This window comes from Anomaloglossus baeobatrachus, chromosome 3 (assembly GCF_048569485.1).
Source record: "Anomaloglossus baeobatrachus isolate aAnoBae1 chromosome 3, aAnoBae1.hap1, whole genome shotgun sequence".
Lineage (NCBI taxonomy): Eukaryota > Metazoa > Chordata > Amphibia > Anura > Aromobatidae > Anomaloglossus > Anomaloglossus baeobatrachus.
This window is the reverse complement of record NC_134355.1, coordinates 649,796,176-649,817,828: the sequence shown is the minus strand read 5'-3', so window position 1 is coordinate 649,817,828 and position 21,653 is coordinate 649,796,176. Positions and strand designations below refer to the sequence as shown.

Sequence of the window (21,653 nt, the reverse complement as noted above, 5' to 3'; positions counted from 1 at the left end):
TACAATATATATAACAAGACCATAGCCTTTAGGTGCAACTTCTAGAATTAGTGTCGTCTTATGTGCCAGAAGGGTGCCCTGAGGAACCAGTCTGTAACCCCCTTTGATTATATAATTACTAACTATATAATTAGAGTAATCAGCGTGTAAGTAAGGGGTCCGAGGACCATCATCACCACCACCCATGGTGAAGGGTCAGGTTCTGTGTGAGGATTGGCTGTTCTCATCCTCTTGGGGGGTTTATATACAGCATGTATGACAGATGTCTCAGCAGTCACTAAATAGAAAGTACAAGACCATGGAAGGGATGAAGTTTGCCTTGCTGCTGTGTTTGGCTGGCCAGGTTCTACCAAGACCGGTAAGTCATAATCCACTCATCTGTGTTTCTTATACATTTCTTATAATTTTGGGGGGCTAGAACTTTATGCAATACTTGTACGTACCACACTATAATTCATGGTTCAATCTGAAATGTCTTCAACTTTCTTCTAAGACCAAATGATTACTTTTTTCTTCTTCTTACAGGTGTATAATCCTTATATTCAGAGTAAGTTCTCCATATTTTCTGAATTTTAATGTCAGTATATAGTATTATCTCTCAAAGATGTATTCAAGATTAATTTGTGTTTTACCTCCACCCTTCCCTAATAAATTCTGCCCAAAACCACCTTAGAATCATGATCTACAGGACCAGTGTTATAGATAGCTGGACCCTAAGTAATGGACAACATAAGATTCCATGGTCACAATTTGTTTTCCGACCTAACATGACAATGTTATTGGTCTATTCTAATGTCGTTTAGGTCAGTAATGGCTTCAGATTTACATTCAGGTTACTAAGGCTTCTTACAAGATGGAAGCCTTAATAACATCCCTCATAACATGACGCTAATTTGTACCTAAAATGAGATCTACCCCTCAATATGTGACCAATTCAGATTCTCTTCAGTGTAAGTGGCCAACACTTAACGGTACACGACTATATTCGTTGACAAATACTTTCCACCTTATCAGATTTAATAATCCCACAAATCTGTTCGGACTCGTTACGTTATCCTGTGTTCATAGCTAGGGCTCCTTATGCTCATGAATTTTATCTCTACAGATGACAGTAATTCTGGCCAGGACCGCACGGTATTTGAAGTCATCCAGGCTGCAAACAGAGGTAAAAGTGTTGACTTTCTGCTTGTGCTGCTTCAGTTATCCCTACGTGTAACTCACAACATCCTACTGGAAATAGCAAGCCCAAAAGTCAAAAGTGACCCTTTAACATGCCTTCTGATTTATGCCAGATCAGGACCTCAATTTCCAGACACGGTGTTTCGGGGTGTTTGCCCTTCATCAGTGCAAAGTATTAGATCTCACCTGGCTGTATGGGAAGCTAAGATGAGGTAACCTTTTCTCCTTACGGAGATTGACACACCAATCTAGCATGCCAGTGAGGAGACTTAAAGCTCAATTTGAACCTCAATTTCAATTTGAACCTCAAGTTGAAATTGACTTTCAGAATTGCTACTTCTAATATGTAGCACTATAGTTTGCATAATTCCCAGACGAGCATTGCAGCTATAAATCTCCTCACTGGCATGCTATATTTAGTGTGTCAGGTCTCCACAAGGAGAAAAGTTTACTACTTAGACCACACTATAGCTTCTCATACAGCCAAATCAGATCTCATACTTTGAACTGACGAGGGGCAATAACGCAGAAACACAGTGTCTGCAAATTGAGGTTATGATCTGGCATAAAACCTAAATCTTATGACAAGGCAGATGACATGACCAGTAGCAGATGACATGACCAGTGATACCATAAATTCACCCTTGAATATTACCTGCTTAACCCAGCAGGAAGTACGCCGCCGCCTCGAAATCACTAAGGTTGACAAATCTCCGGGGCCGGATGGCTACACCCCAGAGTACTACATGAATTGAGTTCTGTGATAGATAGACCATTATTTTTAATCTTCTCAGATTCCTTAATAACAGGGTCGGTACCGCAGGACTGGCGCATAGCAAATGTGGTGCCAATATTCAAAAAGGGGACAAAAACTGAGCCGGGAAATTATAGGCCGGTAAGTTTAACCTCTACGGTTGGTAAAATCCTTGAGGGTTTCTTGAGAGATGCTATACTGGAGTATCTCAAGAAAATTAACCTCATGACAGAGTATCAACATGGGTTTATGAGGGATCGATCCTGTCAAACCAATTTGATCAGCTTCTATGAAGAGGTAAGTTCAAGCCTGGACCAGGGAAATGCAGTGGATGTTGTGTATATGGACTTTTCAAAAGCTTTTGATACGGTGCCACACAAAAGGTTGATACATAAAATGAGAATAATGGGGATAGGGGAAAATATGTGTAACTGGGTTAAAAACTGGCTCAGTGATAGGAAACAAAGAATGGTTATTAATGGTACGTACTCGGACTGGGTCTCAGTTCATAGTGGGGTACCACAGGGGTCAGTATTGGGCCCGCTTCTTTTCAACATATTTATAAATGACCTTGTTGGGGGCATGCGGAGTAGAATTTCAATATTTGCAGATGATACTAAACTCTGCAGGGTAATCAATACAGAGGAGGATAATTTTATATTACAGGGAGATTTATGTAAATTGGAGGATTGGGCTGAGAAGTGGCAATTGAAGTTTAATGTAGATAAATGTAAGGTCATGAACTTGGGTAGAGGAAATAACATTTATGATTATGTACTTAATTGTAGAACACTGGGTAAAACAGACATAGAAAAAGACTTGGGTGTATGGGTGGATGGTAAACTTCACTTTAGTGGCCAGTGTCAGGCAGCTGCTGCCAGGGCTAATAAAATAATGGGATGTATTAAAAGAGGTATAAGTGTTCATGAAAAAAATATAGTTCTACCTCTGTACAAGTCACTAGTGCGACCGCACTTAGAATACTGTGTACAATTCTGGTCACCGATATATAAGAAGGACATAGCTGAACTGGAGAGGGTGCAGAGAAGAGCGACCAAGATTATTAGAGGAATGGGTGGGCTGCAATACGAAGACAGGTTATTAAACTTGGGGTTATTTAGTTTGGAAAAATGAAGGCTTAGGGGGATCTAATCACAATGTATAAATATATGAGGGGACAGTACAGAGACCTTTCCAAAGATCTTTTTACACTTAGGCCTGCGACTGGAACACGGGGGCATCTGCTATGTCTTGAGGAAAGAAGGTTTAATCATAATCACAGACGAGGATTCTTTACTGTACGAGCAGTGAGACTATGGAACTCTCTGCCACATGATGTTGTAATGAGTGATTCACTACTAACATTTAAGCAGAGCCTGGATGCCTTTCTTGAAAAATTTAATATTACCAGTTATGTATATTAGATTTTATGACAGGGTGTTGATCCAGGGAACTAGTCTGATTGCCGGATGTGGAGTCAGGAAGGAAATTTTTTCCCCATTGGAACTTGTTTGCCACATTGGGGGTTTTTTTGCCTTCCTCTGGATCAACATGTTAGGCTACGGGTTGAACTAGATGGACTTAGAGTCTCCTTTCAACCTTAAAAACTATGATACTATGATAAGGCTCGATAAAGGGTCACTTTTGACTTTTAGGATTGCTACTTCCAATAGGTGACACTAGAGTTCGTCTCCCTGAAGAGACAATTTGCATATTTCCCAGAGAAGCATTGTAGCTAAAAGTCTCCTCACTGGCATGCCAGATTGGTGTGCCAGTCTCCGCAAGGAGAAATGTTTACCCCTTAGACTCCACTATAGCTTCTCATACAGCCAGATCAGATCTCATACTTTGCATTGACGAGGGGCAATCACCCCAAAACCCAGTGTCTGCAAATTGAGGTTCTGATCTGGTATAAATCCTAAGACATATGACAAGGCTCATTAAAGGGTCACTTTTGACTATTAGGATTGCTACCTCCAATAGGTGACACTAGAGTTTGTCTTCTTCCTCCCTGAAGAGACAATTTGCATATTTCCAAGAGAAGCATTTCAGCTATAAGTCTCCTCACTGGCATGCCAGATTAGTGTATCAGTCTCCACAAGGAGAAAAGTTTACCCCTTATATCACAAGATCCTATCATATGTAACTAATTATTTATCGAAAGTAGATGACACAATATTGATGGGGCTTCTAATTAAGACATGATTTTTTTCTGAAACCTCAACGACTGTGAGGAGATTTGCTGGTCATCGATTTCCTCTGCAGTGTCCACTGTAGGTGAAATTTATATTACGTGATAGTAATTCAAATGGATGTACGGACCGGGTCCTCCAAAGTCTAGCTCATTAAGGTGATCTGGAGTTGGGGTCTTCCCTCTATGTAGGGGTAGTCTATGTTTGGCCCAACGTCCATGGGAAATTTAAGTTTTGTGCTACATCTAAATGAAAATATATTGTGCTGGTGAACCAACAAGGGGACAAATGGAAGAAACTACATAGCTTGTAAAACCATAGAGATACATAGGTTTGTATATGAGCTGTATACACAATCCTGTAGATTTTATAAATCAAGATTTATTGTAAAAACATCAGAACTAATATCCATGTTTTCCATCTTAGGTATTCGCGCATTGCTGAAAGAAAGTGATGTAGCCTTGGATGCCAACCGTAATGCTAGAAAATGTACCTCATGCAAGTGGAATAAGAACGCCAATGGAATGGTCCCAGTACCGTATGTCATATCTCCTCAGTACTGTAAGGGCCTCCTATTTGTTTTGGCATTGTTTTGAATAACAAATCTAGTAATATCAATAGTATTTTCCATGACTTACAGTAATTATTTGTCCATGAATTTGTTATTGATGGACTATCCGTAGAGTAGTCACAACGAAGACAAAAGCAGTTCAATGTCATTTTGTAAAGAGGTTGTCCACTATTACATTGATGGCCTATCCTTAGGATGGGTCATCAAGGTTTGAGTGGCCGGGGTCCAACACCCGGCACCGCCGCCAATTAGCTGTTTTTGGTGCCGGCGATGAGAGAAGGTGGCCAGAAATGCTCATTTTCAGAGCTACCCCGTTAACTGATCGCGGCCGTGGCTGGGTACTGCACATCTGCCTCATATTTAAATCAATACAGTACCCAGCTGTAGTCGCTATCAGAAGACGGGAAGTTCCTGAACTGAGAATTTCTGGCTGCCTGCTGCCACTGGTGGCACCGAGAACAGCTGATCAGCACAGGGGTTGGGTATCAGACCCCAGCAGATCAAACATTGATGACCTATCCTAAGGATATTCCATCAATGTAAATGTAGTGGACAACCTTTATAATGTGACAAATTCATGTGACAATGACTGTTTCATCCTTGGTTAAAGGATAACCTCAATCCTCTCTCACATAGCCTGTTGGAAAGTTCCTCAATGTCCCTCTTCCCTGCTGCTGAATCAACTCCCACCTAGCCTGATTGACAGCTCCTCAGTGTCCCTCCTCCCCGCTGTTGAGTTCTCACACTTCTTAGTAAAAGCTGAAGCTGTCAATCTGGCTGGGTGGCCAGAGACTAAATACACTTGGACTCTTGACCTTCCTCTCTATAGCTGGATTAATTAAATGCCCATTTTAATATAAGGGGAAGTTTTCTCCTTATGGAGAGTGACACACCAAGTCTGGCATGCCAGTATGAGGAGACTTATACGCCTTGCATGCTCCTCTGGGAATTTTTATATGCAAATTGCCTCTTCAGAAAAGAAGAGGATTTTAACTCTAGTGCCACCTATTGGAAGTAGCAATCCTAAACCTAGCCAAACCAGATCTTGTACTTTGCACTGACAAGGGGCAATATCCCAAAACACCGTGTCTGAAAATTCAGATTCTGGTTTGGCTTATACATTTTAAGTCATATGAAAAGGTTTGATTTAAGGGTCGACATTGACTTTTAGGATTGAAACTTCCAATAGCTGGCACTAGAGTTCAAGTCATCTTCCATTCTGAAGAGGCAATTTGCATTTTAACCCCTTCACCCGATTTTCCGTTTTAATTTTTTTTTGCTCCCCTTCTTCCAAGAGCCATAACTTTTTTATTTTTCCATCAATCTTGCCATATGAGGGCTTTTTTTTTTGCAGGACAAGTTGCACTTTTAAATGAAACCATAAGTTTTACCATATAGTGTACTGGAAAATGGCAAAAAAATTCCAAGAGTGGAAAAATTGCAAAAAAAGTGTGATTGCATTATTGATTTTGAGATATTTCATTCACTGTGTTCACTATATGGTAAAACTGATGTGTGGGTGTGATGCCTCAAGTCAGTACAAGCTCGTAGGCATCAAACATGTATAGGTTTACTTTTATCTAAGGGGTTAAAAAAATCAGAAGTTTGTCGAAAAAAATTATGCATTTTTTGTGCCTTTTTCCACAACCCGTAGCGTTCTCATTTTTCATGATCTATGGCTCACTGATGGCTTATTTTTTGTGTCTCGAGCTGACGTTTTTAGTGGTACCATTTTGCGCAGACGCTACATTTTGATCGCCTGTTATTGCATTTTGCGCAAAATTTGTGACGACCAAAACATGTAATTTTGGTGTTTGGATTTTTTTGCTGCTACGCCGTTTACTGATCAGATTAATTGATTTCATATTTTGATAGATCGGGCATTTCTGAACATGGCGATCCCAAATATGTGTATATTTTTTATTTATTTAACCCTTTAATTTTCAATGGGGCGAATGGGGGGTGATTTGAACTTTTAGTTTTTTAAATTTTTTAAATTTAAAACTTTTTTTTTTACTAGTCCCCCTAGGGGACTATAAAGATCAGCAGTCTGATCGCCTGTGCATTTCTTTTGATCACAGTGATCACCAGAAATACTCACCTTTTGTCTCTGGTAGCAACCATGTGAAACAGGAAGTGACTCATGCTAGCTCCAAGAGTCATCACATTACCTTGTGCTATCATGACAACCATCGGCTCACAGTGATCACGTCATTGCGATGACAATTGAGCCCAGTGAGTACAGATTTACCTCTGCGGGGATTTAAATGGCTCTGTCACATTTTGACAGAGCCATTTAAGGAATTAACAGGCACAGGCAGAATCCACTCGTGCCTGCAAGGCTCACATGTCAGCAGTACAAATCAGCTGACGTGTGTGGATCCCCACCGGCTGCTGGCAGCAGCCGGTGGAGATTAGACTATGACATCATAGGACGTAATATTTCTGCCCACGGTGGTAAATGGGTTAATGTAAGAAATATTCTAACATGGATTTTCAAAGTGGGTACTCCAATCTCATCAAGTACAACAAATCTACAGTATTCAATAATGTGTGCAGTTTATATTGGAAAATCTGTTGACAAATCCACATCAAGCTCCCTTGCTGTGTAACTTATAGAAATATATATTCCATTCTTTATTTTGGTCCATTCATACTTAACCATACTGGGGTCTTTCTCTGTAACCTGTAAAGACCCTATATGTCATGCTGAAGGCTCAGTGTTCACTGCTCTGCCTGATTTTGCTTATTCTATAAAACTGACTCTGAACTCTTCTCATCTTCAGCGGCATCAGATGTATCTCTGATTAATGAAGCCTTGAGTGAGTTTGAGGTGATGACCTGTGTGCAGTTTGTGAACCGGAACTCGGAACCGGACTATCTCAGTATAGAGCCTGGAACAGGGTAAGTGCCAATATTCACTTAAAGGGAACTTGTCAAGTCGGTTTTTGATATTGAACCGCCCCGAATGATAATTGATTCAATGTGCATCACCAACATGGTTTAAAAAATTCTATGTATTTATCTAATATCTTATAAAAGACTTGATATGCTTAGGTGAATGCAGTAAATACCTTAGGTTTCAGTCATAGGGGTGGAGCTTTTGCTGGGTTCAGTCACTGTCACTCAAGTTCAGGCAAGATTATTTTTTTTAACTTAGTTACGCCCCCCCCCCACATTGTAACTGATGATGCCACAGGTCCTTCTCTGCTGAGCTTTGCCCATAATGGTCACATGATTGTGATATCACCACAGGTCACGTACCACCACTTTTCTTTTGCTGATCACCACAGGTTCTTCCCTGTCACTTCTCTGCTGGGCTCCGCCCATAATGGTCACATAATCATGACATCATCACAGATCACACACCACCACTTCTCTTTTGCTGATCACCACAGGTCCTTTACTATCTCATCTCTGCTGATCTGACGATTATGGTCACATGATCGTGACATCACCACAGCTCCTGCACCACCACTTCTCTTTTGCTGATCACCACATGTCTTTTACTGTTACTTCTCTGCTGAGTTCCGTCCATTATTTTCACATGAACATGACATCACAGCTCTTGCACCACCACTTCTCCTCTGCTGTACTCTGGAGCTCAGCATTGAAGAAGGGAATGTCACAAACATGAGACCGTAATGGGCGGAGCTCACCAGGGAAGTAATATTAAAGGACCTGTGGTGATCAGCAAAAGAGAAGTGGTGGTGCAGGACCTGTGATGATGTCACTATCATGTGACCATTATGGGCAGAGCTCAGCAGAGAAGTGATGGTGAAGGACCTGTGGTGTCATCAATTACAATGTGGGGGGCGTGACTGAGTTCAAAAAAGAATCTTGCGTGAATTGAGTGACAGTGACTGAACTCAGCAAAAGATCCGCCCCGATGACTGAAACTAAAAGTATTTATTGCATTCACCTAAGTACAGTATATAAGGTCTTTTTTTAAGATAAATACATGGAATTTATTTTTTTTTTAACCATGTTAGTGGTGCACATTGCATCATTTAAAACACATTGGGGGCGGTTTAACATAAAACAATTACATGACAGGTTCCTTTAAATGTGTTATCTATATTTGATGCTGTTTGCATTAAACAATAATTGTCAAATATATAAAAAGGGGAACATTTTCAAGAATGATTTTCTAAACAACTGTCTTTTTTTGTTGACATTGCTGTGAGATTGTGGGTTTTTTGCATGACTTTTAAGTCTCAGTTATACATCATTTATATTTATTTTTTTAGTGAAATTCCCAAAAAAATCTGTTTTTTTATTTTTCCAAAGACACAAAATTATTATTTAAATTTACTATACCAATTAAATGTCTATATTCTTATGTTTTATTTAAAATAAAATGGTCCACTTTAGCTTTGCACTGATGTTTTTTACAAAAAAAATCTACAAAGGTTTTTGCTAGAATTTTGGGGGATCTGATATTATAAATGTGTAATATCTTCCGACAACAGTTTAAATTTTTCGAATATTTTAATAAGAAGTATATATATATATATATATATATATATATAATATCTTCATATTCACATCTTATACCTAGTTGCTGGTCTTACATTGGGAAAAAATCAGGCAAGCAGACAGTAAGTCTGGCCAGTCCGAGCTGTATCGTGTACGGCGTGATACAACATGAAGCTATGCACAATATTGGCTTCTACCATGAACATACCAGACTGGACAGGGATGACTACATTGACATTTTGTGGCAGAACATGGATGAAGGTGAGACGTTTTCCAAATGTTGGCGGTCAACCCTCTTTAGACATTGGTTGCATGATCCTCATACGTAATCCCACTCATTGCCTCTATAGAGAACCTGCTATCCTTAATCTTAATCCTTAGTTTTGGTTGTATTAATATGTAATATCATCATTTTCTTCTCCTCCAGCTAGCTATAGTAATTTTGACATGGCTGATGGAAACACCTTCAACCTCCCCTATGATTATACATCGGTGATGCATTATCACAGGTAAGTCCAGATGAGAGATGTTCTTTGTTGAACCTTTCTTGCTATACTGTTATTTCCAATTACACTGTCATAAATGTTTCTAGTAAAAAAAAAACTTGACAAATTTTGCAATACCGAACCTCTAAAAGTCAAGATTTCATTGTCTTTTTAGAGGTGTTCACTAAACAGTGGTCCCCAAACTTTTTATTTTGAGAGCCACATTCAGATCTGAGAGATGGGTGGCAGACACAATCTATGAGAAATCATAGCAGTCATATTGTGACCACTAAATTAATAACTGGTCATAAAATGGTTATCACTGGTCGTCGTTATTGGAAAATATTCTGGTTATTTCTGGGCTCAGTACGAACCATGATTCCCAGACTAACCCAAACTCAACAAACTCATAGGAGACTAAACTCTGGTTAGGAGACCCACGTTGAGTCCTCAAGTCAAAGTCTCAATGAGGCTTTAGGTCAAATTCAGAAATCTGTGCTTTACAGTCCGAGCATGGACCACGAGGCATAGAGTTTGCTCTGTTTTCCTAACCCGAACTCAAAGGTCTCAGAGGAATATATGAGACTGTTAGGTTGGGGTATGAGACCCACGTTCAATCTTCAAGTCATGGACTCAGGCCGTAATATACGGTTTTCTGAATGAAGCTTTAAAAGGAACCTGTCAGGTGCAATATGCATCCAGAACCATGAACAGTTCTGGGTGCTTATTATTAATCCCTGCCTAACCGTCCCTGTATACGCTAGCATAGATAAAGAGATCTTTAGAAAAAGTATTTGTAAAGATTAGGGATGATCGAATACTTCAATTATCTAGCTTCGCGAATATTTTCCGAATACCTCGCTGCTATTCGACTATTCGCGAATATTCGATGCACAATGTAAGTCTATGGGAAACCCGAATAACAACTATTCGGGCTTCCCATAGACTTACATTGCGCATTGAATAGTCGAATAGCGGCGAGGTATTTGGAAAATATTCGCGAAGCCGGATAATCGAAGTATTCGATCATCCCTAGTAAAGATCTTTTATCTTATGCTAATGAGCGAGGGGACTAGTCATGAGGGCGTTACTTTCCCCGACTAGTTGCCCTTTTATGATGTTAGTACACCCACAGGGGCGTGCTAACATAATATTCAATGTAGTGTCACCAGTGGTGATGCGTGTACCTGTGTCCGCGGTGAAGGCTAAGGTGAATGCCCTGCACTTCCGGTAATGCGCGGTATGAAGCCGGGTGTTCATGCGCATGACCAGATGTGCTAGGCATTCAACTCAGCATTCACCACGGACACAGGTACACGCATCACCGCTGGTGACACTGCATTGAATGTTAGCACACCCCTGTGGGCGTACTAACATGATAAGAGGACGGCTAGTCAGGGATAGTAACGCCCTTGGGACTAGTCCCTGTGCTCATTAGCATAAGATAAAATATCTGTAGAAATACTTTTTCTAAAGATCTCTTTATCTATGCTAGTGTATACAGGGACGGTTAGGCAGGGATTAACAATGTGCACCTGTCGCGGGCAGGGGACAGATCACAACCGGGGGGCCGCTCGAGGCACTCGGATCTGGGCGGTGGCTGTGGCACGAGTGGCAGCCAGATCCGGGGCTTGCGCAGCCGTCCGTCGCCCACGAGTGAAAAGGGATATTTACAGGGGATTGTCTGTGACACTATCCTTGGGTTGCGATGAGTGACACCACCGCTGCCTTGTATGTGGGTGCCTGTGGCTGATGGTGACACCGCCGCTGCCTTGTATGTGGGTGCCTGGGGCTGATGGAACGGGGTAGCAAGGTGGGATCCCCTACACGGGTAGAGGAGGTGTAGTCCCGGGGCCCAGAGAATGGTGAGGGATTGCAGGGAGCAGTCTCTAGGCGGCAGGAAATAGGACACTTACAGTTGGTAGTCGTGGTGTTGGATGAGGCTGCACTGATGTGTGGAGTCAATAAACACAGAGTCCTTTTGTAAACCAAATTGCCAATGGCCGGTCACCTTTGGCGGGTGTCTTCGGGTCCCACAGCCAGATATACAGCCAGGGGCCCTTCCTTCCACACTCTCAGTCTGTCTCTTTCCTGTCTGGACTAGTCTGCTTGAACGGCCTCCGGACCGGATTCCCTCTCTCAGCATCGGCGGGCTACAACCCTGTCCCGGTCGCCTCAGGTTCCCCGTGACCGGATTTCCGTCGCCTGTGGCCGTCACCGCCACCTAGTCCGGTAGTCCAGGGCTACAACCCCGACTACCACCTTCTCCAGGGAGCTCCAAGCTTCTCCTGTCAGCTCTTCACTGACTACAACACAAACTGAAACTAAAACTCACTGCACTTCCTAAGCTCCTCTCGCTCCCTCCCATTTTCCTGGGGAGGGGGTGAGTAGGGCCTGATTGGCTGGTGTATATTTGTGTGGGGACTGTGTTGGTGCCAAGGAGGATTAACTCTTTTTGTGACTACCTGGTTTTGCCAGGGCGTCACACACCCAAAACTGCTCGTGGCTCTGGGTGCATATTGCACCTGACTGGTTCACTTTAAACCAAAATCAGACTTCCATGTTTTATGGTCTGAACAGAGTTTGTGCTATTCTACTGTCACAAGCTTGGCAGCCTTCCAGTCATATGCATACCCTTAACCTTGAAAGACAAGAAAGAAGGACACATACTGCTCATCTTCAATTTTTATTTTACACAAAGCCAGTACTTTAACTCCATGCTCAACATCTTCTGTATGCACACACAGAAATATTGCTCCTAGTGAAGCATGTTAGTGTACCCATGCAGGATGATACACCTTTTAGTGTACAGATAGCCCTGCTACATCAAACATACACAGCTCAACTAAAACGCACTAATTTGCTTGTGTCCAGTTCCTCATAGTGATAATCAGTCCAGCTTTCTTTGGTGATCTGGTCACTTGGCTCCACTCACCAAAAGATATGGCACTTTGGTCCTAAATTTATCGCTATTAAAAAAAATGTGTTCACCCCACATGAACACATATTTATGATGAAGTCAATGCTGTCAAAACCACACACACCCATGATTGAAACCATGCCTACTTGCAGACAGTCAATTAAAGCAATAAGGGGCCAGGTTTCACTTGGGTGGGCGAGGTTTCGGCCACAGAACATCTCACTAGAATGGAGCCTCCCCTTGTTCCCAGCCGGGAGCTGGAAATTTCTCTCACTTTAGTCGCAAATGGCCCTCACCAGTTCCTCATCTCCACTGCATTTTGGATCCCTACTACTTGTTCAGTCTATGCAGATAATGAACGACCAGCAAGGACCTTTAGAAATAGAGAATTTCACAAGGCAGAAACTTTAGTTTCTGCATTGACTGAACAGCGGAGGAGGAATCTAGTGGTTCCCTGCGCCACCATTATGTTCAACTCTATTTGTATTACAGCTGAAGTTAGGACATAGCCTCAGCCTGCTAAGCCAAGTATTCTCTTGGTTCTTCACAATGTCTATTAGAGGGGTGTCTCTAGGAGGAAAAATCACTTAATATGTCAACCCCTTTAAACTGGCTATAGATCACCAGATAAGTTTGCTGATTCTGTTGGGGGAGACCTCCAGGGGGTCTCCCTCAGGGTCTCAGAGGAGGATTCCAAATCAGAACTGCGCAGATGAATCAGGAGAAATGACCACACAGAGACATGTCTCTATCCGGGAGAAGCTCAATGTTCTTCTGATCCTTGTATTCAAAACATAGCATATATATACAGCTTACTCAATACATCCAATATCTGATCATTATACATTGTGGCAATGTTGTATCACATAAATATGTATTCATGACTGGTTTGACTGGTCATAGTTTTCCATAGCAAAATCAAGCTGTACATTTTTGACAACCTGTAAGTCTACAATCCCATTACTAAGGCAATACATATTTATCCATTCTCTCTATAGGTTTGCTTTTTCTCTAAGGGACTCTTTGTCTACTATAGTTCCAAAACCTAACCCTAATGTGCCCATCGGACAGAGATCGGGAATGAGTAATCTGGACGTGATGAAAATTAATGCCAACTATGCCTGCAGTAAGTTTTCTTTGCTTGATGTCGTCTCTAAGATCCTTATTCTTCTTATCTCTGTTATTTATTCTTATAAATATCAATTTATATCACTACAAATAGATATTTGCAGAGTAAAGTTGGTGACGGCCTCAGGATCTTTTTCCGGAGATAGTTCCGCGGCAAACCAAGGTGGTGGAAACTGCCTGTGGCTTATTCAAGTTCCAAGCAACAAGGTAAAGTCCATGAATACAGAAAAAATACAGTGTTTTCCCAAAAATAAGATCTACTCCAAAAATAAGCCCTAGCATGATTTTACAGGATTTTTGGAGTATGCTTGAAATATAAGCCCTACACAAAAAAATAAGCCCTAGGTACAGTCAGGACTGGAGTTTGGGGAGAACCGGTGAATTGCCTAGGGGTCCCCAGTATTTCAATTGATATCACCAAAGATCCCTTAACTGCACAAGTCTATAGGAACTGAAAAGGAGACAGGCTGATATGCATAGCTGGTGGAAGGTGGGGAAAACTGGTCAATTTTTCAGGGCCTTCACTTTATTAGGGCTTCCCAGCATTTCTATTCTGAGATTAAAGGGAACTTGTCAGGTCCCCTAATGCACCCAGCACCACGAGCAGTTCTGGGTGCATATTGCTAATCCCTGCCTGGCAATACCTGAATACACTAGGATAGATAAAGAGATCTTTAGAAAAAAATATTTCAAAAGATTTTTTACCTTATGCTAATAAGCACAGGGACTAGTCGCAAGGGCATTATATCCCCCCAACTAGTCCGCCCTCTAATCATGTTAGTTCGCCCACAGGGGCGTCCTAACATCCTATTCAATGCAACGTCACCAGCGCTGATGCGCATACCTGTGTTCGATGTGATCGTGCTTCTGAAGGTACTTCTGGTCATGCTCAGTATGAAGCCAGGTGTATGCATCCCGGCTTCAGGCAGATCTACTGCGTATGACGGGAAGTGCCGGGACATCAGCTCTGCATTCACCGCGGATAGAGGTACGCGCGTCACCGCTGGTGACACTGCATTGACTAGCATGTTAGTGCGCCCCTGTGGGCGTACTAACATGATTAGAGGGTGGACAAGTCGGGGAATATAACGCCCAGGGCATTAGTCCCCTCGAACATTAGCATAAGATAAAAGATCTTTAGAAACACTTTTTCTAAAGATCCCTTTATCTATGCTAGTGTATACAGGGACAGTTAGGCAGGGATTAGCAATACACACCCAGAGCTGCTCGTGGTTCTGGGTGCATATTGCACCTGACAGGTTCCCTTTAAGACTGCTTAAGGACCTTTGGTGACATCAAAGTCATATGACCATGATATCACCAAAGGTCCTTTAACTGCAGGAGTCTAGCAGCTTCAAGAATAGACAGGCTGGTATGTACTGTATGTGCAGTGTGTGTGATGACATGATTATATTAGAAAATATAAATTGTTTTGATATACTATTATTTATTGTACACAGTGTTGTTGACCTCACATAATTTCTGCTTTATATTTAATTTAAGCCACATATGACATGGCAATACACTGACCTTTGTGTCAGGTTTTAAAATATTTTACTCCTTCATATAAACTAGCAATCTATGTCATATATGAGTCCATGTATATTTTGCATACTGATTGAACTTACATCTCCAATTCCTTGGGTATACCTCCTCTCAGTGTATTTTATTACATATCGTGATTTCATGTTTAATTGTATCAATAATGGATTCTGTATTTTAAATATAAGAATATAGGACTCCAATTTGTGGTTACGCACAGGTTTATATACTGTAGGAGTTTATTCCCAGACTGTACTTGTGCATAATTATAAAGGGGGGGGCCATACAACCGTTTTGACAACATGCTCCAAACCAGGTTATATTGTCTAGGCCCGAATATTGTTATATTTGAATATATGTTGATTTTTATTTTTTTTATTTTTTGCTCAAGAATAAATGTAGATTGTTTAACCATCCACTGAATTTAAGCCCTAGCCAATCTTTCAGAGGAAAAAATAATATAAGACCCTGTCTTTATTTTTGGACAAATTGAATGTAAAAATTAGATATTTTTGGTAAAAAAAAATGTTATTGATCCAAACTAATGGCGCTGTTTGGTTTTGTTCCAGATTTTATTGCAGTTTGGCTTACTTAATATCGCTTCTACTGACTATGTAAAAGTCTATGATGGTCTCACTAAATCATCACCTGTCCTGCTGGAGAGGATCTGCGGGTCTGGGCCCATCTTACCTCTGCTTTCATCAAGGCGTAGCATGCTTGTAGAGTTTGTGAGCTCAGCCGGTTCCATGCTGAGTAAATTTACAGCCTCTTATGTCACTGGTAAGTGTTTAACATTGATCCTGAAATGTCCAAAAATATTAAGTCAATGGAAAATTAATGTCTCCGAATCCCTGATTAATTTCAATATTTGGCTCAGCCTAACCAATTATCTAGCATATTCTGCTTCACTAAACGTTTGTGTTATTTCAGTAGAGGGCGGCCAAACACCTCCGGCACAGAGGTGACAATTCAACTTGTTGATCCTTGTGGTGACCAACTTACAGATATTAAAGAGAATCGGTCACCTGGTTTTCCCCTTATGAGCTGCGGCCACCACCAGTGAGCCCTTATATATAGTATTCTAAAATGCTGTATATAAGAGCCCAGGCCGCTCTGTATAACCTAAAAAACACCTTTATAATACTCACCTAGGGGGTGCGATGGGTGTTGCTGCTCTTGGTCCGGCACCTCCTCCATCTTTTCTGATCACTGTCCTCCTGCCCTGCCCGGTGTGCATGTTGTGTCCGGCATCATCCATACAGAGGCCTCCATTGCGCTCCTGCGCATGCATACTTTGATCTGCCCTGCTGAGGCCAGAGAAAAGTACTGTAATGCGCAGGCACGAGAAAAGGTCAAAGAACGCCTGCGCATGAGCTGATACTTTGATCTGCTCTCAGCCAGACAGATCAAAGTGCGCATGCCCAGAAGCACAATGAAGGCTCACTAAGTGACGCAGGATGAGTCATGCACACAGGGCTGTGCAGGAGGATGGTGATTGGACAAGATGGAGGAGGTGCCGGAGTGAGAGCAGCGACACTCATCGAACTGGACCGTGCCTCAGGTGAGTATTATAAAGGTGTTTTTTACGTTTATAGAGAGACCTGGGCTCTTTTATCCAGTATTCTAGAATGCTGTATATAGAGGCTTACCGGTGGTGGCCGCAGCTCATAAGGGAAAAACCTGGTGACAGGTTCACTTTAAGGAACTCTATGCTATGTGCCATACAAATTAATAATAATCTATTGTCTATGGTTAGTTTTGCTTTTTTCCTCAGTTGCCCATAGAAATTTGATCATTTTCGGCTGGATCTATCCATAATATATAGTCCATGTGCATAGAAAAGTAGTCAGTGACTAGTGATTCCCCTTTTGCACAAGTCACACAACTCTAAAATTGTTCCGAAATCACTGGCAGTAGGCCATCAGTCTATATCCATCACCTATCTTATGTTTTTACCTACTTTAATCCCTAATTCATCAAAATTGGTGAATTTCTCACCAGTCATGGTGAGGGGGCATGCTGTAGTCTGAAACTCCTGATTTATTAAAAGGTGAATTTCTTTACGAATCAGGAGCATGTAATAAGAAGTGTGCATCTCCATGCTCCACACCAGAGATCTAACTACAGTCCCTGATTGGAGTAAGATTTTCTGCTGTAAGGAGTGCCACAGTTCTACATGAATTGAACGACTTGCCCCATTTTTGGGTTTAAATGCCAAAAGTCATACAAATTTTCTGAATTTTCAAAGCAATTTACACCAGAATACTGGCGCAATTGCTTTGGTGCATTGGACCTTTGTCTCTCTTAAAAGTAGTCAAAATATTTTTTTTTTTACCAAATTGAGCTAATTTTAAACAGGGCTGTGGAGTCGGTAAACCAAACCTTCGACTCCGACTCCTCAATTTCTCTTGCACCGACTCCGACTCCTACATATATTGCTTATACGTAGGTGAAAAATGTATTGTAATACATGAACATGTGTATGTGAACATCAGACATTCAATAATTTTTATGATACAATAATCAAGATATTTGGATAGAACATAAAATATATTTAATGGAATACAACTTTAGAACACAAAAAACTGTAATAAATTGTAAATATGTAATACACTATGTAACATACAGTAGATTACATATATATCTTGTGTGTGTATGTGTATATATATATATATATATATATATATTATTACATATTGTATTACATATTCACAATGTATTAGTTTTTTGTGTTCTAAAGTTGTATTCCAATAAATGTATTTTATGTTCTATACAAATATCTTGATTATTGTATCATAAAAATAATTAAATGTCTAATGTTCACATTGTACTACAATACATTTTTCACTTAAATATAAGCATTATACTAAATGTTATTATTTAGTAAAATATTCAGCACATTCTGCATTGCACTACTGTCCCCAATTTATTATATATTTTAGGAGTCGGAGTCGGTGCATTTTATACCGACTCCGACTCCACCAAAATGAGCTCCGACTCCACAGCCCTGATTTTAAAGGGTAAATTAATTTGCCAGCTGCATTTATAATACATAATAAAACAGGAGGAACAAGCCGAGTTTAATGGTGCAAAAGTTCATTTATTAAGACTTAAAAGTGACACACAAGAATAAAAGCAGACATGAGGGTAACAGATGACCATGCACAGAATAATAGATAATGGTATGGGCCAAAAGCACATGAAAGGATGGTACAAGTATCTGTGAATGGAAGAAGGGAGTACAAACAAACCTCCAAATTATATAAAAAACTACTTGACTGTATTTATTTAAGAGGAGAACTCCCACCAGCAAATCACATTAAAAGAGCATACAGGCCCAGTTAAAGTGCCATGTGCAGACCAAATACAAAGTGACAAGTGCACAATCAGGGGTTAACCATCAGAAGCTCCCCCCATCATCCTACCCTAATTTAACAGCTGCATTTATAATACATTCAAAAGTTCTCCCACACAGGTTCTGTATAGATGGGGGGTTGTCCTCAGAATAATTTCTTCTGGCATCATTTCAGTCCCTAAAAGACTGAGCCCTCGGGGGCAGGGTCCTCTCTCTTCCTGTAGATTGTGAACCCTTGTGTGCAGGCTCCTCTCTCCTCCTGTAGACTGTGAGCCCTCGCGGGCAGGGTCCTCTCTCCTCCTGTAGACTGTAAGCACTCGCGGGCAGGGTCCTCTCTCTTCCTGTAGACTGTGAGCCCTCGCGGGCAGGGTCCCATCTCTTCCTGTAGACTGTGAGCCCTCGCAGTCAGGGTTCTCTCTCCTCCTGTAGACTGTGATCCCTTGCGGTCAGGGTTCTCTCTCCTCCTGTAGACTGTGAGCCCTCATGGGCAGGGTCCTCTCTCCTCCTGTACCAGTCTGTGCTTTGTATTGTTCATGATATTGTACTTTTTTTTTTTATGTATACCCTTTTCAAATATATAGCATCATAGAATAAATGGAGCTATACTAATAATAAATAATAATAGTATAACATTAGACCCACCATAGAAGTCTACAAATCCACCAGAGATAAGTGGCCACTGAAACTATATTTTCTAGAGGATTAGACCATACAAAGGGCAAATTAAGTAGAAAACTGGATTCTACCCAAAGAAAGCCCCAAAAAGCCACACACAAAAAAAGAAAGCAAAAACATCTTGACTTGTAATAATTTACAGTTTCTAATTATTTATGTTCTTTACCTTTCAGTGGCTACAAACTACAGGATTTAAAATCATCCGTGAAAGGCACCAGCACGTAACGGGAAGGATAAAGATACTTTTGTTCAATCCATTTCAATCCTTTGTGTTCTATATTGTTATAGAAATATATTATCGAAATTGCAACATATATTAAATCTTTCCTTATTGTTGTAATAATATGCTGAGTATTTTGGAAACAGATGTCCTCATTAGTGATGGGGAAATAGTAACTATTCTTTTTCGACTGATTCGTAACAAATCTGTCATGATCTGTGTCAGGCTCAGACACCGCTGATCCATTACATGTATCTTTCCCAGGGTTGTAGACCATGGGAGGGACTTATTCGTACCTGCCTCGTTTCTGTGGCCAGGATGCTATATCCTGGTGCTGCCATTACTGGAACGCCGCCATTAATAGTTCCTGCTCTGCAGCATGTGAGTCTGGCCCCTGTGTTCCCTGATCCATCCTACCTCCCAGCTACCATCCTTCTCTGTGCCCTTCTACCACCTGTCTGTCTCTTGCCCAGCCTCTCCTGACTTCCCAGTCCCGTCCCGTGACTCTCCCATCTTGTGTTTCTCCTGTACCTGCATCTCCCTGTACCATCTGTTTACCCAGCCTCTCCTGACTTCCCGGTCTCATCTCTCTGTGTGTTGCTGTGAACTCCCGGCCTCTGACCTTGCTTTGTTTTTAATTGACTTTGGCTCCGCTTCTCCCTCCTGACTTTGGCATGACTTCCTAGTTCCTGACCTTCGGCTAGCTCCTGACCACGATTTGTATCACTGACTCCGCCTGCTGACTATTCTGCTGTGTTTGCACCCTCTAGTGTGTAGTCTGCTAACTGCATCCAGTGACTGTTTCCCCAGTACATCTGTGCCCCCACTAGAGTCGCGTGACAGAATCCCAATGAACTATTCCGGTATCCTCCAAGAACAACGAACCTAATGCAAGTCACTGGGGAACCCGAACATTTTACTTCTCGTGACAAATACTGGAATAGTACTCGGTATTCGATAAGCATAATCCGAACATGAATAGTTACTATTTGCCCATCTCTAGTCCTCATATCTGAATCTGAAAGACTGTAAACTCTTGTGAGCAGGACCCTCACTCCTTTTACTTGAATTGTTGAATGTCTGATGTTGTTTGTACATGTTTCCTCTGAATTGTACAGTGTTGTAAAATATTTTGGAGTTATGTAAATAAAATTATTATTATTACTAGAAGGTGGCCCGATTCTACGCATCGGGTATTCTAGAATTTACGTATTGTGTAGTTCATGTATGATTTTTGTTATATATATATATATATATATAGATGTTGTTGTGTGTAGTTACCAAGTGTTTGTGTAGGGCGCTGTACATGTTCTGGGTGTTGTCTGGGTGTGACGGGGGGTGAGAGCGGTGTTGTATGTGTGTTGCGTGTGTTGCGTTGTTTGTGGAGCGCTGTGTGTCTGTAGCGTTGTGTGTGTGTTGCGCGGTTTGTGTGTGTGTGGTGTGTTTTGGGGGAGGTATGTTTTGTGCAATGTGTGTGTTGTGCTGTATGTGCGTATATTTGTGTGTGCCGCGGTGTTTGTGTGTTGGGTGTTGTGTGTGTGCAGCGTTGTCTGTGTGTGTGGGTGTCTGTGTAGGGCAGTTGTTTGTGGTTCCCAGTGTGTGTGTGTGTGTGTGTGGTGTGTTGTGCAGTGCGCGCGCGTGTGTGTGTGTGTGTGTGCATCAGCCTCTCTTCTCTCAGCCTACCTCTCCCAGCCTCCCTCCTCCCAGCCTCCCTCAGCATCAGCTTCCCTCTCCCAGCCTCCCTAAGCATCAGCCTCCACCAGCATCAGCCTCTCTCCTTCCAGCCTCCCCCAGCATCAGCCTCCGCCGGCATCAGCCTCTCTCCTTCTAGCCTCCTCCAGCATCAGCCTCCCTCTCCCAGCCTTCCCCAGGATCAGCGTCTCTCCTCCCAGCCTCCATCCTCCCAGCCTTCCCCAGCATCAGCTTTCCCCTCCCAGCCTCCCTCAGCATCAGCCTTCCCCAGCATCAGCCTCTCTCCTCCCAGCCTCAGCCTCTCTCCTTCCAGCCTCTCCCAGCATCAGCCTCTCTCCTTCCAGCCTCCCTCAGCATCAGCCTCCTCTAACCAGCCTTCCTCAGGATCAGCCTCTCTCCTCCCAGCCTCCTTCTTCCCAGCCTCATCCTCCCAGCCTCCCTCAGCATCAGCCTTCCGCTCC

The 21,653-nt window shown here is 41.9% G+C and overlaps 1 protein-coding gene across 1 annotated transcript; it reads left to right on the top strand.

Annotated features, from left to right (window-relative positions):
• Positions 1-262: 262 nt before the first annotated feature.
• On the top strand, positions 263-19,476 carry LOC142297353 (hatching enzyme 1.2-like). Its single transcript, XM_075341584.1, has 11 exons — positions 263-358; positions 526-547; positions 1,106-1,165; positions 4,552-4,686; positions 7,483-7,600; positions 9,258-9,436; positions 9,603-9,684; positions 13,579-13,706; positions 13,803-13,915; positions 15,820-16,030; positions 19,454-19,476. The coding sequence occupies exons 1-11, from the start codon at positions 263-265 to the stop codon at positions 19,474-19,476; spliced, it is 1,167 nt and encodes a 388-aa protein (XP_075197699.1).
• Positions 19,477-21,653: the final 2,177 nt, after the last annotated feature.

What these genes read in the sequence shown, in the direction of transcription:
- LOC142297353 (XM_075341584.1), top strand. Translation starts at nt 263, where the DNA reads ATGTCTCAGCAGTCACTAAATAGAAAGTACAAGACCATGGAAGGGATG. An exon ending in AGTATAGAGCCTGGAACAGG is followed by an intron (nt 7,601 to 9,257) that starts GTAAGTGCCAAT and finishes TCTTATACCTAG; the next exon opens with TTGCTGGTCTTACATTGGGA. An exon ending in TCGGTGATGCATTATCACAG is followed by an intron (nt 9,685 to 13,578) that starts GTAAGTCCAGAT and finishes TTCTCTCTATAG; the next exon opens with GTTTGCTTTTTCTCTAAGGG.